This window comes from Penaeus vannamei, chromosome 1, assembly GCF_042767895.1.
Source record: "Penaeus vannamei isolate JL-2024 chromosome 1, ASM4276789v1, whole genome shotgun sequence".
Taxonomy (NCBI): Eukaryota; Metazoa; Arthropoda; class Malacostraca; order Decapoda; family Penaeidae; genus Penaeus; species Penaeus vannamei.
In genome coordinates this window covers 4,964,066-4,984,937 of record NC_091549.1, presented here as the reverse complement: position 1 = coordinate 4,984,937, position 20,872 = coordinate 4,964,066, and the positions used below count along the sequence as shown (strand labels likewise).

Genomic DNA, 20,872 nt, shown 5'->3' with positions numbered 1-20,872 from the left:
AGGCCCCTCCCAATTTTTTCCATCATTTCCTGTTTTGCGTTTTTTGTTTCCAGTCTTGGCCCCAAAATTTCGTTATTTCGTTACGCCATCTTGTCATTGGTCTGGGCCCTTGGCCTTTTTATGTCATCTATAGTCCAGTCTGTTACTTTCTTTGTCCATCTGTCGTCTTGTCTCCGACTTATAAGCCCTGCCCCTTGCTATTTCTTTCTTTTGATGCTCCCGAGTATATCTTCCACCTTTCTCTATTCCCTGATCCACGTCGCCCTCATCCGATATCTCAGGCTAATTCCCAGCATCGATCTTTCCATACCTCTCTGGGCGCTTATTAGTTTCCTCTCCAGTAATTTGGTTGTAGTCCATGTTTCTGACCCATAGCTCATAACCGGGAGGACGCGCTGGTTAAAGACGTACAGTTTTGGTGAGATGGTGTCACCCTGTCACATTAGCCCTTTTACCTTAAATTTTTGCAATTCCGTCTGAACTTTTCGTATGTAATTGGACTCCTCCTATTACACTGCCAAGACAGAAAACGTAAATCCCATGAGCATTCTCATACACTTAACGTTGTTTTTAAAAAGTATGATTAAGTAAATTGTATATACGAATGTTCTAAAATATGAGTTTATGTTTACATTCACTCATTCCATCTAATTTATCAATAAAAGAAAAAAACATTCTGGCTGTATAGCTCCTCCGTAGCACAAGATCAGGACGGAAATTAGTCAGACGGAAACGGTCGCAATAGTCTTCGTCTGGGAGGTGTTCCGTTTGCAAACGATACTTGCGGAATGTCTCAAATTCAGACGGAAACGCAAAAATTGACGGTAAAGTGCTTGTGTGAAGGCCCTATCACACGATCACTAATTTCCGTCAATCTTTTGCGTTTCCGAATTAACTTTCCGTATGAAAATCGACAGACTCGTAAACAAACATGGCGCTATCGGAGTGAGGTCCCAACACCAACTGCCGAAGGAGTTCCATCAGCAGCACCAACTGCTGAAAGAGTTCCATCAGTAGCACCAACTGCAGAAGGAGTTTCATCAGCAGCACCAACTGCTGAAAGAGTTCCATCAGCAGCACCAACTGCCGAAGGAGTTCCATCAGCAGCACCAACTGCCGAAGGAGTTCCATCAGCAGCACCAACTGCTGAAAGAGTTCCATCAGCGGCGCCAACTGCCGAAGGAGTTCCATCAGCAGCACCAACTGCCGAAGGAGTTCCATCAGCAGCACCAACTGCCGAAGGAGTTCCATCAGCAGCACCAACTGCCGAAGGAGTTCCATCAGCAGCACCAACTGCCGAAGGAGTTCCTTCAGCAGCACCAACTGCCGAAGGAGTTCCATCAGCAGCACCAACTGCAGAAGGAGTTCCATCAGCAGCACCAACTGCCGAAGGAGTTCCATCAGCAGCACCAACTGCAGAAGGAGTTCCATCAGCAGCACCAACTGCCGAAGGAGTTCCATCAGCAGCACCAACTGCTGAAAGAGTTCCATCAGTAGCACCAACTGCAGAAGGAGTTTCATCAGCAGCACCAACTGCTGAAAGAGTTCCATCAGTAGCACCAACTGCAGAAGGAGTTCCATCAGTAGCACCAACTGCAGAAGGAGTTTCATCAGCAGCACCAACTGCCGAAGGAGTTCCATCAGCAGCACCAACTGCAGAAGGATTTCCATCAGCAGCACCAACTGCCGAAGGAGTTCCATCAGCAGCACCAACTGCTGAAAGAGTTCCATCAGTAGCACCAACTGCCGAAGGAGTTCCATCAGCAGCACCAACTGCTGAAAGAGTTCCATCAGTAGCACCAACTGCAGAAGGAGTTCCATCAGTAGCACCAACTGCAGAAGGAGTTTCATCAGCAGCACCAACTGCAGAAGGAGTTCCATCAGCAGCACCAACTGCCGGAGGAGTTCCATCAGCAGCACCAACTACAGAAGGAGTTCCATCAGCAGCACCAACTGCAGAAGGAGTTTCATCAGCAGCACCAACTGCCGAAGGAGTTCCATCAGCAGCACCAACTGCAGAAGGAGTTCCAACAGCAGCACCAACTGCCGAAGGAGTTCCATCAGCAGCACCAACTGCCGAAGGAGTTCCATCAGCATCACCAACTGCAGAAGGAGTTCCATCAGCAGCACCAACTGCAGAAGGAGTTCCATCAGCAGCACCAACTGCAGAAGGAGTTTCATCAGCAGCACCAACTACAGAAGGAGTTCCATCAGCAGCACCAACTGCCGAAGGAGTTCCATCAGCAGCACCAACTGCAGAAGGAGTTTCATCAGCAGCACCAACTGCAGAAGGAGTTCCATCAGCAGCACCAACTGCCGAAGGAGTTCCATCAGCAGCACCAACTGCAGAAGGAGTTCCAACAGCAGCACCAACTGCCGAAGGAGTTCCATCAGCATCACCAACTGCAGAAGGAGTTCCATCAGCAGCACCAACTGCAGAAGGAGTTCCATCAGCAGCACCAACTGCCGAAGGAGTTCCATCAGCAGCACCAACTGCCGAAGGAGTTCCATCAGCAGCACCAACTGCCGAAGGAGTTCCATCAGCAGCACCAACTACCAAAGGAGTTCCTTCACCAACAGCAACTGCCGAAGGAGTTCCATCAGCAGCACCAACTGCCGAAGGAGTTCCTTCACCAACAGCAACTGCTGAAGGAGTTCCATCAGCATCACCAACTGCAGAAGGAGTTCCATCAGCAGCACCAACTGCCGAAGGAGTTCCATCAGCAGCACCAACTGCAGAAGGAGTTCCAACAGCAGCACCAACTGCCGAAGGAGTTCCATCAGCATCACCAACTGCAGAAGGAGTTCCATCAGCAGCACCAACTGCAGAAGGAGTTCCATCAGCAGCACCAACTGCTGAAGGAGTTCCATCAGCAGCACCAACTGTAGAAGGAGTTCCATCAGCAGCACCAACTGCCGAAGGAGTTCCATCAGCAGCACCAACTACCAAAGGAGTTCCTTCACCAACAGCAACTGCCGAAGGAGTTCCATCAGCAGTACCAACTGCCGAAGGAGTTCCATCAGCAGCACCAACTACCGAAGGAGTTCCTTCACCAACAGCAACTGCTGAAGGAGTTCCATCAGCAGCACCAACTGCCGAAGGAGATGCATCAGCAGCACCAACTGCCGAAGGAGTTCCTTCAGCAGCACCAACTGCCGAAGGAGTTCCTTCAGCAGCACCAACTGCCGAAGGAGTTCCATCAGCAGTGTCAACTGCAGGAGTTCCTTCAGCAGCACCAACTGCCGAAGGAGTTCCTTCAGCAGCACCAACTGCCGAAGGAGTTCCATCAGCAGTGTCAACTGCAGGAGTTCCTTCAGCAGCACCAACTGCCGAAGGAGTTCCTTCAGCAGCACCAACTGCCGAAGGAGTTCCATCAGCAGCACCAACTGCCGAAGGAGTTCCATCAGCAGCACCAACTGCCGAAGGAGTTCCATCAGCAGCACCAACTGCAGAAGGAGTTCCATTAGCAGCACCAATTGCAGGAGTTCCATCAGCAGCACCAACTGCCGAAGGAGTTCCATCAGCATCACCAACTGCAGAAGGAGTTCCATCAGCAGCAACAACTACAGAAGGAGTTCCATTAGCAGCACCAACTGCCGAAGGAGTTCAATCAGCAGCACCAACTGCAGGAGTTCCATCAGCAGCAACAACTGCAGGAGTTCCATCAGCAGCAACAACTGTAGGAGTTCCATCAGCAACACCAACTGCAGAAGGAGTTCCATCAGCAGCACCAACTGTAGAAGGAGTTCCAACAGCAGCACCAACTGCCGAAGGAGCTCCATCAGCAGCACCAACTGCCGAAGGAGTTCCATCAGCAGCACCAACTGCCGAAGGAGTTCCATCAGCAGCACCAACTACCAAAGGAGTTCCTTCACCAACAGCAACTGCTGAAGGAGTTCCATCAGCAGCACCAACTGCCGAAGGAGTTCCATCAGCAGCACCAACTACCGAAGGAGTTCCTTCACCAACAGCAACTGCTGAAGGAGTTCCATCAGCAGCACCAACTGTAGGAGGAGTTCCATCAGCAGCACAAACTGCCGAAGGAGTTCCAACAGCAGCACCAACTGCCGAAGGAGTTCCATCAGCAGCACCAACTGCCGAAGGAGTTCCATCAGCAGCACCAACTGCAGAAGGAGTTCCATTAGCAGCACCAATTGCAGGAGTTCCATCAGCAGCACCAACTGCCGAAGGAGTTCCATCAGCATCACCAACTGCAGAAGGAGTTCCATCAGCAGCAACAACTACAGAAGGAGTTCCATTAGCAGCACCAACTGCCGAAGGAGTTCAATCAGCAGCACCAACTGCAGGAGTTCCATCAGCAGCAACAACTGCAGGAGTTCCATCAGCAGCAACAACTGTAGGAGTTCCATCAGCAACACCAACTGCAGAAGGAGTTCCATCAGCAGCACCAACTGTAGAAGGAGTTCCAACAGCAGCACCAACTGCCGAAGGAGCTCCATCAGCAGCACCAACTGCCGAAGGAGTTCCATCAGCAGCACCAACTGCCGAAGGAGTTCCATCAGCAGCACCAACTGCAGAAGGAGTCCCATCAGCAGCACCAACTGCCGAAGGAGTTCCATCAGCAGCACCAACTGCCGAAGGAGTTCCATCAGCAGCACCAACTGCAGAAGGAGTTCCATCAGCAGCACCAACTGCCGAAGGAATTCCGTCAGCAGCACCAATTGCAGGAGTCAGGAGTTCCATCAGCAGCACCAACTGCCGAAGGAGTTTCATCAGTAGTACCAACTTCAAAGGAGTTCCATCAGCAGCACCAACTGCAGAAGGAGTGCCATCAGTAGTACCAAATAAAACTTTAAAATCTTTTGACAGCCGTAAATTTATTTTTGCTACATTCTTAGACCCTTCTAAAGCATTTGATGCGGTCAACCATTGTATTCTTTTAGAAAAAAATATATATATACCATTACGGTATAAAAGGAAATGTGCATGCTTGGTTCGCCTCATATCTGTCAAACCGCACACAGTATGTAGTTTTCAGTGACTGCAACTCCTCTAAAAGAACTATTGCACATGGAGTTCCACAGGGCTCCCTCTTGGGACCCATTCTATTCCTTCTGTATATCAATGATATTGCTAATGAGAGCTGTCTGAGCTTCACACTCTATGCTGATGATACTTGCTGTCACGCTTCGGGACACACCATTATAGAAATAATCAACATCACAAACAGTGAAATGACAAACACGAGATGATTCTAAATAAGCTTACCCTGAATGCCGATAAGACATATTATATAATTTTTCACAGAAATAAACATTCCTCCTGTTTTATCTCATGTCACTATCGCAAATGTTCCAATCAAAAGGGTTATGCATACTAAGTTCCTTGGCATTCACACTGATTTTCAATTAAATTCAGTTAGTATATAAACTGAATAAACTGTGTGGACATATTCATCAGTTACTCAAAGCATTACTCTTGAAAGCTTTGCAACAAATATACTACACATTGGTATACCCACATTTTATTTATGGGCAAATAATTTGGGGAGCTATATGCTCTACCTCACTGAAACCATTACATGTAATTCAAAAAAAGAATTGTTCGTAATATCTTGGGTTTCAGAAGAAATTATCACACGTAAGAAGGCTTCCTAAACATCAATATTTTAAAAGTCAAGGATTCCGAAGATGGAATAGAGGACGATTCCGGAATTGTTGTGTCACTTTCTTCAATGAATCTACTTTGTGCATTGTGGATTTTTCTACCACATATATGTATATGTATGTATGCATTTCCTCCAGGAGCATTATGTACAATGTCATTTTGAAATGTTATTATTATTTCATTTACTCATATTATGTCTTGATTTCTGTTTCAATTAAACACATTTTTACATATACTATACTATATGATGTGTATTATTGTCAATAATTGACACTTCAAGGGGCCTTCCTAAGGGAGTCAGCACCAACTGCAGAAGGAGTTCCATCAGCAGCACCAACTGCAGGAGTTCCATCAGCAGCACCAACTGCAGAAGGAGTTCCATCAGCAGCACCAACTGCCGAAGGAGTTCCATCAGCAGCACCAACTGCAGAAGGAGTTCCATCAGCAGCACCAACTGCAGAAGGAGTTCCATCAGCAGCACCAACTGCCGAAGGAGTCCCATCAGCAGCACCAACTGCAGGAGTTCCATCAGCAGCATCAACTGCAGAAGGAGTTCCATCAGCAGCACCAACTGCCGAAGGAGTTCCATCAGCAGCACCAACTGCAGAAGGAGTTCCATCAGCAGCACCAACTGCAGAAGGAGTTCCATCAGCAGCACCAACTGCAGAAGGAGTTCCATCAGCAGCACCAACTGCAGAAGGAGTTCCATCAGCAGCACCAACTGCCGAAGGAGTTCCATCAGCAATACCAACTGCAGAAGGAGTTCCATCAGCAGCACCAACTGCCGAAGGAGTTCCATCAGCAGCACCAACTGCCGAAGGAGTTCCATCAGCAGCACCAACTGCAGAAGGAGTTCCATCAGCAGCACCAACTGCAGAAGGAGTTCCATCAGCAGCACCAACTGCAGAAGGAATCCCATCAGCAGCACCAACTGCAGAAGAAGTTCCATCAGCAGCACCAACTGGAGAAGGAGTTCCATCAGCAGCACCAACTGCAGAAGAAGTTCCATCAGCAGCACCAACTGGAGAAGGAGTTCCATCAGCAGCACCAACTGTAGAAGGAGTTCCATCAGCAGCACCAACTGTAGAAGGAGTTCCATCAGCAGCACCAACTGCCTAAGGAGTCCCATCAGCAGCACCAACTGCCTAAGGAGTCCCATCAGCAGCACCAACTGCCTAAGGAGTCCCATCAGCAGCACCAACTGCAGAAGGAGTTCCATCAGCAGCACCAACTGCAGAAGGAATCCCATCAGCAGCACCAACTGCAGAAGAAGTTCCATCAGCAGCACCAACTGGAGAAGGAGTTCCATCAGCAGCACCAACTGCAGAAGAAGTTCCATCAGCAGCACCAACTGGAGAAGGAGTTCCATCAGCAGCACCAACTGGAGAAGGAGTTCCATCAGCAGCACCAACTGTAGAAGGAGTTCCATCAGCAGCACCAACTGCCTAAGGAATCCCATCAGCAGCACCAACTGCCTAAGGAGTCCCATCAGCAGCACCAACTGCCGAAGGAGTTCCATCAGCAGCACCAACTGCCGAAGGAGTCCCATCAGCAGCACCAACTGTAGAAGGAGTTCCATCAGCAACATCAACTGCAGAAGGAGTTCCATCAGCAACATCAACTGCCGAAGGAGTTCCATCAGCAGCACCAACTGCCGAAGGAGTTCCATCAGCAGCACCAACTGCCGAAGGAGTTCCATCAGCAACATCAACTGCAGAAGGAGCTCCATCAGCAGCACCAACTGCCGAAGGAGTCCCATCAGCAGCACCAACTGCCGAAGGAGTTCCATCAGCAGCACCAACTGCCGAAGGAGTCCCATCACCAGCACCAACTGCCGAAGGAGTACCATCAGCAGCACCAACTGCAGAAGGAGCTCCATCAACAGCACCAACTGCCGAAGGAGTCCCATCACCAGCACCAACTGCCGAAGGAGTTCCATCAGTAGCAACAACTACAGAAGGACTTCCATCAGCAGCACCAACTGCCGAAGGAGTTCCATCAGCAGCACCAGCTGCCGAAGGAGTTCCATCAGCTGCACTATCTGCAGAAGGAGTTCCATCAGCAGCACCAACAGCAGAAAAAGTTCCATCAGCAATATCAACTGCAGAAGGAATCCCACCAGCACTACCAACTGCAGAAGCAGAGGCATCAGCAGTACTAACTGCAGAAGGAGTGCCATCACCATCACGATAAGGTCAATAGATCACTTCAAATGGGCTTACCAAGAAGAGCCAAAAGAACAATGCTGAATGCTACTCCGAAATCTAGTCTGCCAATGTTTGTGACTGAGCCTCCTTTTATTTCAAATTTTGGGGCTCCTTCGATCACGCCTTTTTTATCACATTGCAAATTTCTAATCATTAAATTTCTAATCATTGCATCAAGACTTTTCTGTGTCTCAGCATTTTTTTTCTTTTCTTTTCTTTTCTTGTCTTTTCTTTTTTATGTACTTAATCGTTTTTCACTTTTCTACCAAGCACCTGCGTTATATTCCTTTTATTGCGATCACCTAAAAAGCTACTACTCGTGCTTCTGCTGGTTCATCACGTGGTATTGTCCTATCTCGCATGTTTTCAGCACTCGGGTCATGTTGTTTTGCGACTGCCTCCTTTCCTATCAGGAGCTCTAGCCCCTCGCGATGTACTATTTTTGACATCTCGTCCAGCTTGGTTGTTTTATCCCATCATATGCCATCCGCTCTTGCCCACATCTTCTTCACGTGATATGTGTTGCCATGTGTCTACAACAGTACCAACTGCAGGAGTTCCATCACAAGTACCAACTTCAGAAGAAATTCCATCACCAGCACCAAATGCAGAACGAGTACCATTAGGAGTACCAACTGCAGAATCAGAGCCATCAGTACCAACTGCAGAGATTCTATCAACAGTACCAACTTCAGAAAAAGTGCCATCTGTAGCACCAACTGCAAGAAAGGTTTCATCAGCAGTACCAATTGCTGATGGACTTCCACCAACAGTACCACTACAGAAAGACTTCCATCAGCAGTATCAACTACAGAAGGAGAGACATCTGTAGTACCAACTGCAGAGGAATTACCAGCTGCAGAAGTTCCATTACCAATGCCAGTTGCAGAAAAAGTTCCATCTACAGTACCAACTGCAGAAGGAGAGACATTAACAGTAGCAAATGCAGGAGAACCATCAGCAGTACCAACTGAAAAAGAAGTTCCATCAGCAGTACCACCTGCTGTAGGAGTTCCATAAGCAGTACTAACAGCAGGAGTTCCATCAGCAATACCAGCTACAGAAGGAGTTCCACGAGCAGTAGCAACTGCAGCAGAAAAATTCCATCAGCAGTACCAACTGCAGGAGTTCCATCAGCAGTACCAACTGCAGCAGAAATTCTATCAGCAGCACCAACTGCCGAAGGAGTTCCATCAGCAGTACACACTGTAGGAGTTCCATCAACAGCACCAACTGCAGGAGTTCCATCAGCAGCACCAACTGCAGAAGGAGTTCCATCAACAGCACCAACTGCAGAAGGAGTTCCATCAGCAGCACCAACTGCAGAAGGAGTTCCATCAGCAGCACCAACTGCAGGAGTTCCATCAGCAGCACCAACTGCAGAAGGAGTTCCATCAGCAGCACCAACTGCTGAAAGAGTACCATCAGCAGCACCAATTGCAGGAGTTCCATCAGCAGCACCAACTGCAGAAGGAGTTCCATCAACAGAAACAACTGCAGAAGGAGTTCCATCAGCAGCACCAACTGCAGAAGGAGTTCCATCAGCAGCACCAACTGCAGGAGTTCCATCAGCAGCACCAACTGCAGAAGGAGTTCCATCAGCAGCACCAACTGCAGGAGTTCCATCAACAGCACCAACTGCAGAAGGAGCTCCATCAGCAGCACCAACTGCAGAACGAGTTCCATCAACAGCACCAACTGCAGAAGGAGTTCCATCAGCAGCACCAACTGCAGGAGTTCCATCAACAGCACCAACTGCAGAAGGAGCTCCATCAGCAGTACCAGGAGCAGGAGTTCCATCAGCAGTACCAACTGCAGAACGAGTTCCATCAACAGCACCAACTGCAGAAGGAGTTCCATCAGCAGCACCAACTGCCGAAGGAGTTCCATCAGCAGCATCAACTGCAGAAGGAATTCCATCAGCAGCACCAACTGCCGAAGGAGTTCCATCAGTAGCACCAACTGCAGAAGGAGCTCCATCAGCAATACCAGGATCAGGAGTTCCATTAGCAGCATCAACTGCCGAAGGATTTCCATCACCAGCACCAACTGCCGAAGGAGTTCCATCAGTAGCACCAACTGCCGAAGGAGTTCCATCAACAGCACCAATTGCTAAAGGATTTCCATCAGCAACACCAATTGCAGTAGTTCCTTCAGCAGCAACAACTGCAGAAGGAATTCCATCAGCAGTACCAAAAGCAGGAGTTCCATCAGCAGCACCAACTGCTGGAGTTCCATCAGCAGCACCAACTGCAGAAGGAGTTCCATCACCAGTACCAACCGCAGAAGGCATACCATCAGGAGTACCAACTACAGAATCAGAGCCATCAGAAGTACCAACAGCAAGGAAGGTTCCATCAGCAGTACCAACTACAGAAAGACTTCCATCAGCAGTATCAACTACAGAAGGAGAGACATCTGTACCAACTGCAGAAGAAGTGCCACCTATAGTACCAACTACAGAGGAATAACCAACTGCAATACCAGCTGCAGAAATTCCATTACCAATGCCAATTGCTGAAAAAGTTCCATCTACAGTACAAACTGCAGAAGGAGAGACATTAACAGCAGCAAATGCAGGAGAACCATCAGCAGTACCAACTGAAAAAGAAGTTCCATCAGCAGTACCACCTGCAGTAGGAGTTCCATAAGCAGTACTAACAGCAGAAGGAGTTCCATCAGCAATACCAGCTGCAGATGGAGTTCCACGAGCAGTAGCAAATGCAGAAGAAGTGCCATCTGTAGTACCAACTTGCAGTAGTTCAATTGGCAGCACCAACTGCAGCGGAAGTTCCATCAGCAGTACAAACTGCAAAAAGAGTTCCATCAGCAGTCTCAACTGCAGCATAAATTCCATCAACAGTACCAACTGCCGAAGGAGTTCCATCAGCAACACCAACTGCAGAAGGAGTTCCATCAGCAGCACCAATTACAGGAGTTCCATCAGCAATATCAACATTAGAAGAAATTCCATCAGCAGTACCAAGTGCAAAAGGAGTTCCATCAACAGCACCAACTTGAGAAAGAGTTCCATCAGCAGCATCAGTTGCAGAGGGAGTTCCACCAGCAATACCAACTTAAGAAGGAATTCCATCAGCAGTACCAACTGCAAAAGAATTTCCAACAGCAGCACCAACGCCAGAAGTTCCATCAGCAAATCTAACTGCAGAAGGAGTTCTATCAGTAGTACGAACTGCTGATGGAACTCCTTCTGCAGTTGGTACTGCTGATGAAATCTACGGCAGTTGGTACTGCTGCTGGAACATTTTGTGAAGGAATTCCATCAGCAGCACCAACTGCAGATGCTCCATCAGCAACATCAACTGCAGAAGTTCCATCAGCAGCACCAATTACAGGAATTCCATCAGCAGTAACAATTGCAGGAGTTCCATCAGCAATACTAACTGCAGAAGGAGTTCCATCAGCAGTTCGTACTACTGATAGAACTCCTTCTGCAGTTAGATTTGCTGATGGAACTCCTGCAGTAGGTGCTGCTGATGGAACAGTTTCTGAAGGAATTCCATTAGCAGCACCAACTACAGATGTTCCATCAGCAGCACCAAATGTAGATATTCCATCTGCAGCATCAACTGCCGAAGGAGTTCCATCACCAATACCAACTTTAGAGGGAATTCCATCAGCAGTTCCAACTGCGGAAGGAGTTCCATCAGCACCACCAACACCAGAAGTAGTTTTATCAGTAGTATCAACTGCTGATAGAACTCCTGCAGTTGGTGCTGCGGATGGAACTCCTTCTGCAGTTGGTGCTGCGGATGGAACTCCTTCTGCAGTTGGTGTTGCTGATGGAACATCTGTAGTAGGTGCTGTTGATGGAACTCCTTTTGCAGTTGGTGCTGCGGATGGAACTCCTTCTGTAGTTGGTGCTACTGATGGAACATCTTTAATAGGTGCTGTTGATGGAACTTCTTTTGCAGTTGGTCATGCTGATGGAACTCCATCTGTAGTTGTTCCTGCTGATGGAACATGTGCATTTAGTGCTACTGATGGATCTCCTTCTGCAGTTGGTGCTGCTGATGAAACTCCTTCTGCAGTTGGTGCTGCTGACGAATCTCCTGCAGTTGATGCTGTTTATGAAACTCCTTTCAGTTAGTGCTGCTGATAATACTCCTCCTGCAGTTGGTGCTGCTGATGAAACTACTTCTGCAGTTGGTACTGCTGATCTGAAGAAGTTCCAACAGCAGCACCAACTGCTGGTGGATTTCCATCAGCATTACCAATTGCCGAAGGAGTTCCATCAGCAGCTACAACTGCCGAAGGAGTTGTTGCTGATGGAACTCCTTCTAAAGTTGGTGCTGCTGATGGAAAATCTTCTGCAGTTGGTGCTGCTGATGGAACATCTACAGTTGGTGCTGCTGATGGAACTCCTGCATTTGGTACTGCTGATGGAATTCCTTCTGTAGTTGGTGGTGCTGATGAAACATTCTGCAGTTGATACTACTGATGGAACATCAGCAGCACCAACTGCAGAAAGAGTCCCATCAGCAATACCAACTGCAAAGAGTTCCATCAGCAGCGCCAACTGTCGAAGGAGTTCCATCAGCTGCACCAACTGCAGAAGGAGTTCCATCAGCTGCACCAACTGCAGAAGGAGTTCCATCAGCTGCACCAACTGCAGAAGGAGTTCCATCGGCAGCACCAACTGCCGAAGGAGTTCCATCAGCAGCACCAACTGCCGAAGGAGTTCCATCAGCTGCACCAACTGCAGAAGGAGTTCCATCAGCTGCACCAACTGCAGAAGGAGTTCCATCGGCAGCGCCAACTGCCGAAGGAGTTCCATCAGCAGCACCAACTGCCGAAGGAGTTCCATCAGCTGCACCAACTGCAGAAGGAGTTCCATCAGCAGCGCCAACTGCCGAAGGAGTTCCATCAGCAGCACCAACTGAAGAAGGAGTTCTGTCAGCAGCACCAACTGCAGAAGGAGTTCTATCAGCAGCACCAACTGCCGAAGGAGTTCCATCAGCAGCACCAACTGCAGAAGGAGTTCCATCAGCAGCGCCAACTGCCGAAGATGTTCCATCGGCAGCACCAACTGCAGAAGGAGTTCCATCAGCAGCACCAACTGCCGAAGGAGTTCCATCAGCAGCACCAACTGCAGGAGTTCCATCAGCAGCACCAACTGCAGAAGGAGTTCCATCAGCAGCACCAACTGCAGAAGGAGTTCCATCAGCAGCACCAACTGCAGGAGTTCCATCAGCAGCACCAACTGCCGAAGGAGTTCCATCAGCAGCACCAACTGCCGAAGGAGTTCCATCAGCAGCACCAACTGCCGAAGGCGTTCCATCAGCAGCACCAACTGCAGAAAGAGTTCCATCAGCAGCACCAACTGAAGAAGTTCTGTCAGCAGCACCAACTGCAGAAGGAGTTCCATCAGCAGCACCAACTGCCGAAGGAGTCCCATCAGCAGCACCAACTGCAGAAGGAGTTCCATCAGCAGCACCAACTGCCGAAGGAGTTCCATCAGCAGCACCAACTGCCGAAGGAGTTCCATCAGCAGCACCAACTGCAGAAGGAGTTCCATCAGCAGCACCAACTGCCGAAGGAGTTCCATCAGCAGCACCAACTGCAGAAGGAGTTCCATCAGCAGCACCAACTGCCGAAGGAGTTCCATCAGCAGCACCAACTGCCGAAGGAGTTCCATCAGCAGCACCAACTGCCGAAGGAGTTCCATCAGCAGCACCAACTGCAGAAGGAGTTCCATCAGCAGCACCAACTGTAGAAGGAGTTCCATCAGCAGCACCAACTGCAGAAGGAGTTCCATCAGCAGCACCAACTGCAGAAGGAGTTCCATCAGCAGCACCAACTGCAGAAGGAGTTCCATCAGCAGCACCAACTGCAGAAGTTACATCAGCAGCACCAGCTGCAGAAGGAGTTCCATCAGGAGCACCAACTGCCGAAGGAATTCTATCAGCAGCACCAACTGCAGAAGGGGTTCCATCAGCAGCACCAACCAAAGACGGAGTTCTATCAGCAGCACCAACTGTAAGAGTTCCAACCACAGTACCAACTGCCGAAGGAGTTCCATCAGCAGCACCAACTGTAAGAGTTCCAACCACAGAACCAACTGCCGAAGGAGTTCCATCAGGAGCACCAACTGTAAGAGTTCTAACCACAGTACCAACTGCCGAAGGAGTTCCATCAGCAATATTAACTGCATGAGTTCTATCAGTAGTACCAACTGCTGCAGTTGATGCTGCTAATGGAACTCCTGCAGTTGGTGGTGCTGATGGAACATATGCAGTTGGTACTACTGATGGAACATCAGCAGCACCAACTGCCGAAGGAGTCCCATCAGCAGCACCAACTGCAGAAGGAGTTCCATCGGCAGCACCAACTGCCGAAGGAGTTCCATCAGCAGCACCAACTGCCGAAGGAGTTCCATCAGCTGCACCAACTGCCGAAGGCATTCCATCAGCAGCACCAACTGCCGAAGGAGTTGCATCGGCAGCACCAACTGCAGAAGGAGTTCCATCAGGAGCACCAACTGCCGAAGGAGTTCCATCAGCTGCACCAACTGCCGAAGGAGTTCCATCAGCTGCACCAACTGCCGAAGGCATTCCATCAGCAGCGCCAACTGCAGAAGGAGTTCCATCAGCAGCACCAACTGCAGAAGGAGTTCCATCAGCAGCACGAACTGCAGAAGGAGTTCCATCAGCAGCACCAACTGCAGAAGGAGTTCCATCAGCAGCACCAACTGCAGAAGGAGTTCCATCAGCAGCACGAACTGCAGAAGTTACATCAGCAGCACCAGCTGCAGAAGGAGTTCCATCAGGAGCACCAACTGCCGAAGGAATTCTATCAGCAGCACCAACTGTAGAAGGAGTTCCATCAGCAGCACCAACTGCAGAAGGAGTTCCATCAGCAGCACCAACTGTAAGAGTTCCAACCAGAGTACCAACTGCCGAAGGAGTTCCATCAGCAATACTAACTGCAGGAGTTCTATCAGTAATACCAACTGCTACAGTTGATGCTGCTGATGGAACATCTGCAGTTGGTGCTGCTGATGGAAATCCTTCTGCAGTTGGTGATGCTGATGGAATTCCTTCTGCTGTTGATGCTACTGCTGTAGTTGGTGCTGCTCATGGCACTAATTCTGCCGTAGGTATTGCTTATGGAACCCGTTTTTCCGTTGGTATTGCTGATGGAATTTCTGCAGTTGGAACTGCTGATGATATAGTGAGTTACGGCAAGTAGAAGCGGCCATACCACAAACGAAAGAACATGGGCGGAGTTATATATATTATATAATATATGTTAATATGCATTACAGTTTCCCAGTCATGAAGGGCTTTATGGAGGCGGGGAACTGAATATTTTAATTTATACTGGAACTGGTTTCTATGTGGTTTACCTTGCCAGGGCAATTGCTTTGATTTTTTTTAACTTCTTACGTAAGGCGATGTGTTCTTGTTCTTGTTATAACTGAGTTTTTTTTCTCGTGTTTTATTTCATGTTCGTTTGTTTTAAGTAAACTTTTATAGTTACTTTTTTATGTTCTGTGGTTAATGGAATCTACTATATGCGCTCCTTCGGTTATTTAAAATTAGATTTAAAGGAACCTGAAGATCTGTTTATTTAAAATAATAATTTGAATGAAGAATGATACTATAAATTAGATGAGATTGAGATGAAGGCAGACGGTACTTTCCATGGTATGTTAATTACCATGATAAGAATATTAATAATGAAGATGAAGCTATGGAGATAAAGACTTTGAGGATTCCAAATCTTGAAAGTTAATAAGTCCTTAGTGAGTTTACGTGTAATTGATTTCTTCTAGAATTCTAGAATATTAACCCGTAAATCTATACCTTCCATCGGCTTCGGACCGACACGCACTCCACCTCGGACATTAAAAACCACGCTACTCAGTGTTAACCTTTGAAACTTGGTATAGGCATGCTTTTACACTTGCACACTTGCTATCTAGTTTCGTTTACCCTCTTCTAGACGCGTCTAACTTTCCTGACACATAAACTAACATTCCTGGACGAACTAACCAGGTGGTGGCAGCAAGAATTCCATGCCAAGGATCGAAGGTTTTTATGGCTTTTACTTGCTTGAATCACTACAATGGAACTCGTTCTGCAGTCGGTACTGCTGATGGAACTCCTTCTGCAGTTGGTGCTGCTGATGAAACACCTTATGCAGTTAGTAATGCTGATGTCTCTCCTTCTGCAGTAGGTGTTGCTGATGGTATTCCTACTGCTGCGGAAAGTCCTTCTCAAGTTGGTACTGCTGATGGACCTCTTGTGATTGGTAATACTAATGGTACTCCTACAGTTGTTACTGCTTATGCCACTCCTTCTGCAGTTGGTACTTCTCATGGAACTCTTGTAGTTGGTACTGATGATGGTTGTCCTTCTGCAGTTGGTATTGCTGATCTCTCTTTTTCTAAAGCTGGCACTGCTGATGAAACACCTGCAGTTTGTTCTGCTGATGGAACTCCTTCTGCAGTTGGTGCTGCTGATGTCTCTCCTTCCGCAGTTGGTACTGCTAATGGAATTCCTTATGCAGTTGGTGCTGCTCATGGAATTCCTTTTGCAGTTAGTACTGCCGATGTGTCTCCTGCAGTTGGTACTGCTGATGGAATTCCTTCTGCAGCTGGTACTGTTAATGGAACTCCTTCTGCAGTTGGTGCTGCAGTTGGAACTCCTTCTGCTGTTGGTGCTGCTGATGGAACTCCTTCTGCAGTTGGTACTGCTAATGGAACTCCTTTTGCAGTTGGTGCTGCTGTTGGAACTCCTTCTGCAGTTGGTGCTGCTGATGGAACTCCTTCTGCAGTTGGTACTGCTAATGGAACTCCTTTTGCAGTTGGTGCTGCTGATGGAATTCCTTCTGCAGTTGGTGCTGCTGATGGAACTCCTTCTGCAGTTGGTGCTGCTGATGGAACTCCTTCTGCAGTTAGTACTGCTGATGTCTCTCCTGCAGTTAGTACTGAAGATGGAATTCCTACTGCCGTTGGTGCTGCTGATGGCACTTCTGCAGTTGGTACTGGTGATGGAACTCCTGCAGTTGGTGCTGCTGATGGAACTCCTTCTGCAGTTGGTGCCGCTGATAGAACTCCTGCAGTTGGTGCTGCTGATGGAACTCCTTCTGCAGTTGGTGCCGCTGATAGAACTCCTGTAGTTGGTGCTGGTGATGGAACTCCTTCTGCAGTTGGTGCTGCTGATGGAACTCCTTCTGCAGTTAGTACTGCTGATGTCTCTCCTGCAGTTAGTACTGAAGATGGAATTCCTACTGCCGTTGGTGCTGCTGATGGCACTTCTGCAGTTGGTACTGGTGATGGAACTCCTGCAGTTGGTGCTGCTGATGGAACTCCTTCTGCAGTTGGTGCCGCTGATAGAACTCCTGCAGTTGGTGCTGCTGATGGAACTCCTTCTGCAGTTGGTGCCGCTGATAGAACTCCTGTAGTTGGTGCTGCTGATGGAACTCCTTCTGCAGTTGGTGCCGCTGATAGAACTCCTGCAGTTGGTGCTGCTGATGGAACTCCTTCTGCAGTTGGTGCCGCTGATAGAACTCCTGCAGTTGGTGCTGCTGATGGAACTCCTTCTGCAGTTGGTGCCGCTGATAGAATTCCTGCAGTTGGTGCTGCTGATGGAACTCCTTCTGCATTTGGTGCCGCCGATGTCTCTCCTTATGAAGTTGTTACTGCTGTTGGAATTCCTTTTAAATTTGGTATTGCTGATGGAACTCCTTCCAGTTGGTTCTGATAATGGCACTCTTTTGGTACTGATGATGGAGTTTCTGCCGTGATAGCAATGAAGAATCTCCTGCATTAGATACTGCTGATGGCACTCCTGCAGTTGGTAGTAATGAAGTATCTCCTTCTGTAGTTGGTACTGATGATAGAACTCCTGCAGTTAATATTGCTGATGTCTCTCCTTCTGCAGATGGTACTGCTGATGAAATTCCTAATACAGTTAGTGCTGACGATGAAAGTCCTTCTGCAGTTGGTACTGCTGATGGAACTTCTGTAGTTGGTACTGTTGATGGCACTCCTTCTACAGGTGGTGCTGCTGATGGAAATCCTTCTGCAGTTGGTACTGCTGATGGAATTCCAGCAGTTGGTACTGCTGATGGAATTCCTTCTGCAGTTGGTACTGCTGATAGAACTCCTTCTTGAGTTCGTACTGCTGATAGAACTCCTGCAGCTGGTACTGCTGATGGAACTCCTGCAGTTGGTACTGCTGATAGAACTCCTTCTGCAGTTGGTACTACTGACAGAACTGCCGATGAAATGCCTGCAGTTGGTGCTGCTGATGTCTCTCCTTCTGCAGTTGGTGCTACTGAAGTATCTCCTTCTGCAGTTATAATTGCAGATGGAACTCTTGCTGTAGTTAGTACTGCTGATGGAATTCCTACTGCAGCTGGTACTACTGATGACAGTCCCTCTGCAGTTGGTACTGCTGATGGATCTCCTGCAGTTGGTGCTTCTGATGGAACTTCTTCAATTGTGGCTGCTGATGGAATTCCTTCTGCAGTTGGTGCTGCTGATGGAACTCTTTCTGCAGCTGTTACTGCTGATGGAAATCCTTCTGCTGTTGGTGTTGCTGATGGAACTCCTTTTTTAGTTGGTACTGCTCATGGAACTCCTGCAGTTGGTACTGCTGATGGAATTCCTTCTGCAGTTGGTACTGCTGATGGAATGTCTGCAATTGGTACTGCTGATAGAACTCCTTATGCAGTTGGTACTGCTGATAGAACTCCTTCTAAAGTTGATATTGCTGATGGAACGCCTACTGCAGTTGGTATTGCTGATGGAACTCCTGCAGTCGGCACTGCTTATGAAATTCCTCCAATTGGTGCTGCTGATGTCTCTCCTTCTGCAGTTGGTGCTATTGAAGTATCTCCTTCTGTAGTTATAATTGCTGATGGAACTCTTGCTGTAGTTATTACTGCTGATGTCTCTCCTTCTGCAGTTGGTGCTGCTGATGACAGTCCCTCTGCATTTAGTACTGCTGATGGAACTCGTTCTGCAGTTGGTGCTGCTGATGGAACTCCTTCGGCAGTTGGTGTTGCTGATGGAACTTCTTCTGCAGTTGTTGCTGCTGATGGAACTCGTTCTGCAGTTGGTGCTGCTGATGGAACTCCTTCTGCAGTTGGTGCTGCTGATGGAACTCGTTCTGCAGTTGGTGCTGCTGATGGAACTTCTTCAGCAGTTGGTGCTGCTGATGGCACTCCTCCTGCTGTTGGTGCTGCTGATGGAACTCTCTCTGCTGTTGTTACTGCTGATGGAACTCCTGCAGTTGGCACTGCTGCAGAAATTCCTGCAGTTTGTGCTACTGAAGTACCATCTTCTGCAGTTGGTAATTCTGATGGAACTCCTTCTGCAGTTATTATTGCTTATAGAACTCTCCTGTCTCTCCTTCTGCAGTTGGTGCTGCTGATGGAATTCCTACTGTAGCTGGTTCTACTGATGGAACTCCTTCTGCTGTTGGAGCTGCTGATGGAACTCCTGTAGTTGGTGCTGCTGATGGAACTCCTTCTGCAGTTGGTGCTGCTGATGGCACTTCTTCTGCAGTTGGTGCTGCTGATCGAGCTCCTGCAGTTGGTGCTGCTGATGGAACGTCTTCAGTTTGGAACTGCTGATGGAACTCCTGCAGTTGGTACTGCAATTTCTGCAGCTGTTACTGCTGATGGAAATCCTTCTGCAGTTGGTACTGCTGATAGAACTCCTTCTAAAGTTGATATTGCTGATGGAACTCCTGCAGTTGGCACTGCTGATGAAATTCCTGCAGTTGGTGCTGTTGATGTCTATCCTTCTGCAGTTTGTGCTACTGAAATACCTCCTGCAGTTGGTAATGCTGATGGCACTCCTTCTGCAGTTATTATTGCTTAAAATACTGATAGAACTGTAGTTGCTAGTAATGAAGTATCTCCTGTAGTTGGTACTGCTGATAGAACTGCAGTTATTATTGCTGCTGTAACTCCTGCAGTTGGTACTGCTGATGTCTCCCCTTCTGCAGATGGTACTGCTGATTGAATTCCTAATACAGCTGATGAAAGTCCTTCTGCAGGTGGTGCTGCTGATGGAAATCCTTCTGCAGTTGGTACTGCTGATGGAACTCCTTCTGTAGTTGGTGCTGCTGATAGAACTCCTGCAGTTGGTACTGCTGATGGAATTCCTTCTGCAGTTGGTATTGCTGATAAAAGTCCTTCTTGAATTCGTACTGCTGATGGAAATCTTTCTGCAGTTGGTACTGCTGATGGAATTCCTTCTGCAGTTGGTACTGCAGATAGAACTCCTTCTGTAGTTGGTACTGCTGATGGAATTCCTTCTGCAGTTGGTACTGCTGATGGAACTCCTTCTGAAGTTGATATTGTTGATGAAACTCCTTCTGCAGCTGTTACTGCTAATGGAAATCCTTTTGCAGTTGGTACTGCTGATAGAACTCCTTCTGAAGTTGGTACTGCTTATGGAAATCCTTCTGCAGTTGGTACTACTTACAGAACTCCTGCAGTTGGTACTGCTTATGGAAATCCTTCTGCAGTTGGTACTACTTACAGAACTCCTGCAGTTGGTACTGCTGATGGAAATCCTTCTGCAGTTGGTACTACTTACAGAACTGCTGATGAAATTCCTGCAGTTGGTGCTGCTGATGTCTCTCCTTCTGCAGTTATAATTGCAGATGGAACTCTTGCTGTATTTAGTACTGCTGATAGAACTCCTGCAGCTGGTACTACCGATGACAGTCCCTCTGCATTTGGTATTGCTGATGGAACTCGTTCTGCAGTTGGTACTGTTGATGGATCTCCTGCAGTTGGTGATGCTGATGGAATTCCTTCTGATGGAACTCCTGCAGTTGGCACTGCTGATAAAATTTCCTGCAGATGGTGCTGATGTCTCTCCTGCAGTTTGAAATACCTCCTTCTGCATTTGGTAATGCTGATGGCACTTCTTCTGCAGTTATTATTGCTTAAAATACTTAAAACTGAACTTTCAAAGATAAAATGACAGTAAGGAAAAACGCTAAACATCAAAGCGAAAAAAAAATACCGAGCTAATGTAAAAAAA

General features: G+C 47.9%; 5 protein-coding genes across 5 annotated transcripts in view; 2 read left to right on the top strand and 3 right to left on the bottom strand.

Moving 5' to 3' along the window:
* The window catches only part of LOC138862688 (putative per-hexamer repeat protein 5), a 49,421-nt gene extending 44,355 nt beyond the window's left edge, over positions 1 to 5,066 (bottom strand). The window contains exons 1-12 of the mRNA XM_070125491.1: positions 4,985 to 5,066; positions 4,621 to 4,821; positions 4,381 to 4,473; positions 4,093 to 4,212; positions 3,703 to 4,035; positions 3,415 to 3,534; positions 2,881 to 3,357; positions 2,491 to 2,703; positions 1,651 to 1,863; positions 1,411 to 1,593; positions 965 to 1,233; positions 311 to 434 (exon numbers count right to left, since the gene is read on the bottom strand). Of these exons, the coding sequence (XP_069981592.1) occupies positions 311 to 434; positions 965 to 1,233; positions 1,411 to 1,593; positions 1,651 to 1,863; positions 2,491 to 2,703; positions 2,881 to 3,357; positions 3,415 to 3,534; positions 3,703 to 4,035; positions 4,093 to 4,212; positions 4,381 to 4,473; positions 4,621 to 4,821; positions 4,985 to 5,066 (2,428 nt within the window). The remainder of the gene's footprint in view (positions 1 to 310; positions 435 to 964; positions 1,234 to 1,410; positions 1,594 to 1,650; positions 1,864 to 2,490; positions 2,704 to 2,880; positions 3,358 to 3,414; positions 3,535 to 3,702; positions 4,036 to 4,092; positions 4,213 to 4,380; positions 4,474 to 4,620; positions 4,822 to 4,984) is intronic.
* A 3,238-nt stretch (positions 5,067 to 8,304) lies between these two features.
* LOC138862673 (apomucin-like) lies at positions 8,305 to 10,987 on the bottom strand. The gene is made up of 6 exons (XM_070125384.1): positions 10,820 to 10,987; positions 9,445 to 10,735; positions 9,184 to 9,330; positions 8,980 to 9,126; positions 8,690 to 8,923; positions 8,305 to 8,555 (listed from the first exon to the last, which is right to left on the bottom strand). The coding sequence occupies exons 1-6, from the start codon at positions 10,985 to 10,987 to the stop codon at positions 8,305 to 8,307; spliced, it is 2,238 nt and encodes a 745-aa protein (XP_069981485.1).
* A 48-nt stretch (positions 10,988 to 11,035) lies between these two features.
* Positions 11,036 to 11,947, top strand: LOC138862661 (uncharacterized). Its single transcript, XM_070125292.1, has one exon. It carries the CDS (start codon positions 11,036 to 11,038, stop codon positions 11,945 to 11,947), a length of 912 nt encoding a protein of 303 aa, XP_069981393.1.
* A 44-nt stretch (positions 11,948 to 11,991) lies between these two features.
* LOC138862647 (putative per-hexamer repeat protein 5) lies at positions 11,992 to 15,879 on the bottom strand. Its single transcript, XM_070125208.1, has 8 exons — positions 15,855 to 15,879; positions 14,546 to 14,929; positions 14,336 to 14,488; positions 13,625 to 14,158; positions 13,118 to 13,267; positions 12,558 to 12,946; positions 12,199 to 12,436; positions 11,992 to 12,149 (listed from the first exon to the last, which is right to left on the bottom strand). Exons 1-8 carry the CDS (start codon positions 15,877 to 15,879, stop codon positions 11,992 to 11,994), a joined length of 2,031 nt encoding a protein of 676 aa, XP_069981309.1.
* Positions 15,880 to 15,899: 20 nt separating this feature from the next.
* LOC138862633 (mucin-22-like) lies at positions 15,900 to 20,698 on the top strand. Its single transcript, XM_070125130.1, has 7 exons — positions 15,900 to 17,556; positions 17,661 to 17,954; positions 18,009 to 19,163; positions 19,232 to 19,317; positions 19,379 to 19,655; positions 19,854 to 19,994; positions 20,052 to 20,698. Exons 1-7 carry the CDS (start codon positions 15,900 to 15,902, stop codon positions 20,696 to 20,698), a joined length of 4,257 nt encoding a protein of 1,418 aa, XP_069981231.1.
* The last annotated feature ends 174 nt before the right edge of the window (positions 20,699 to 20,872 follow it).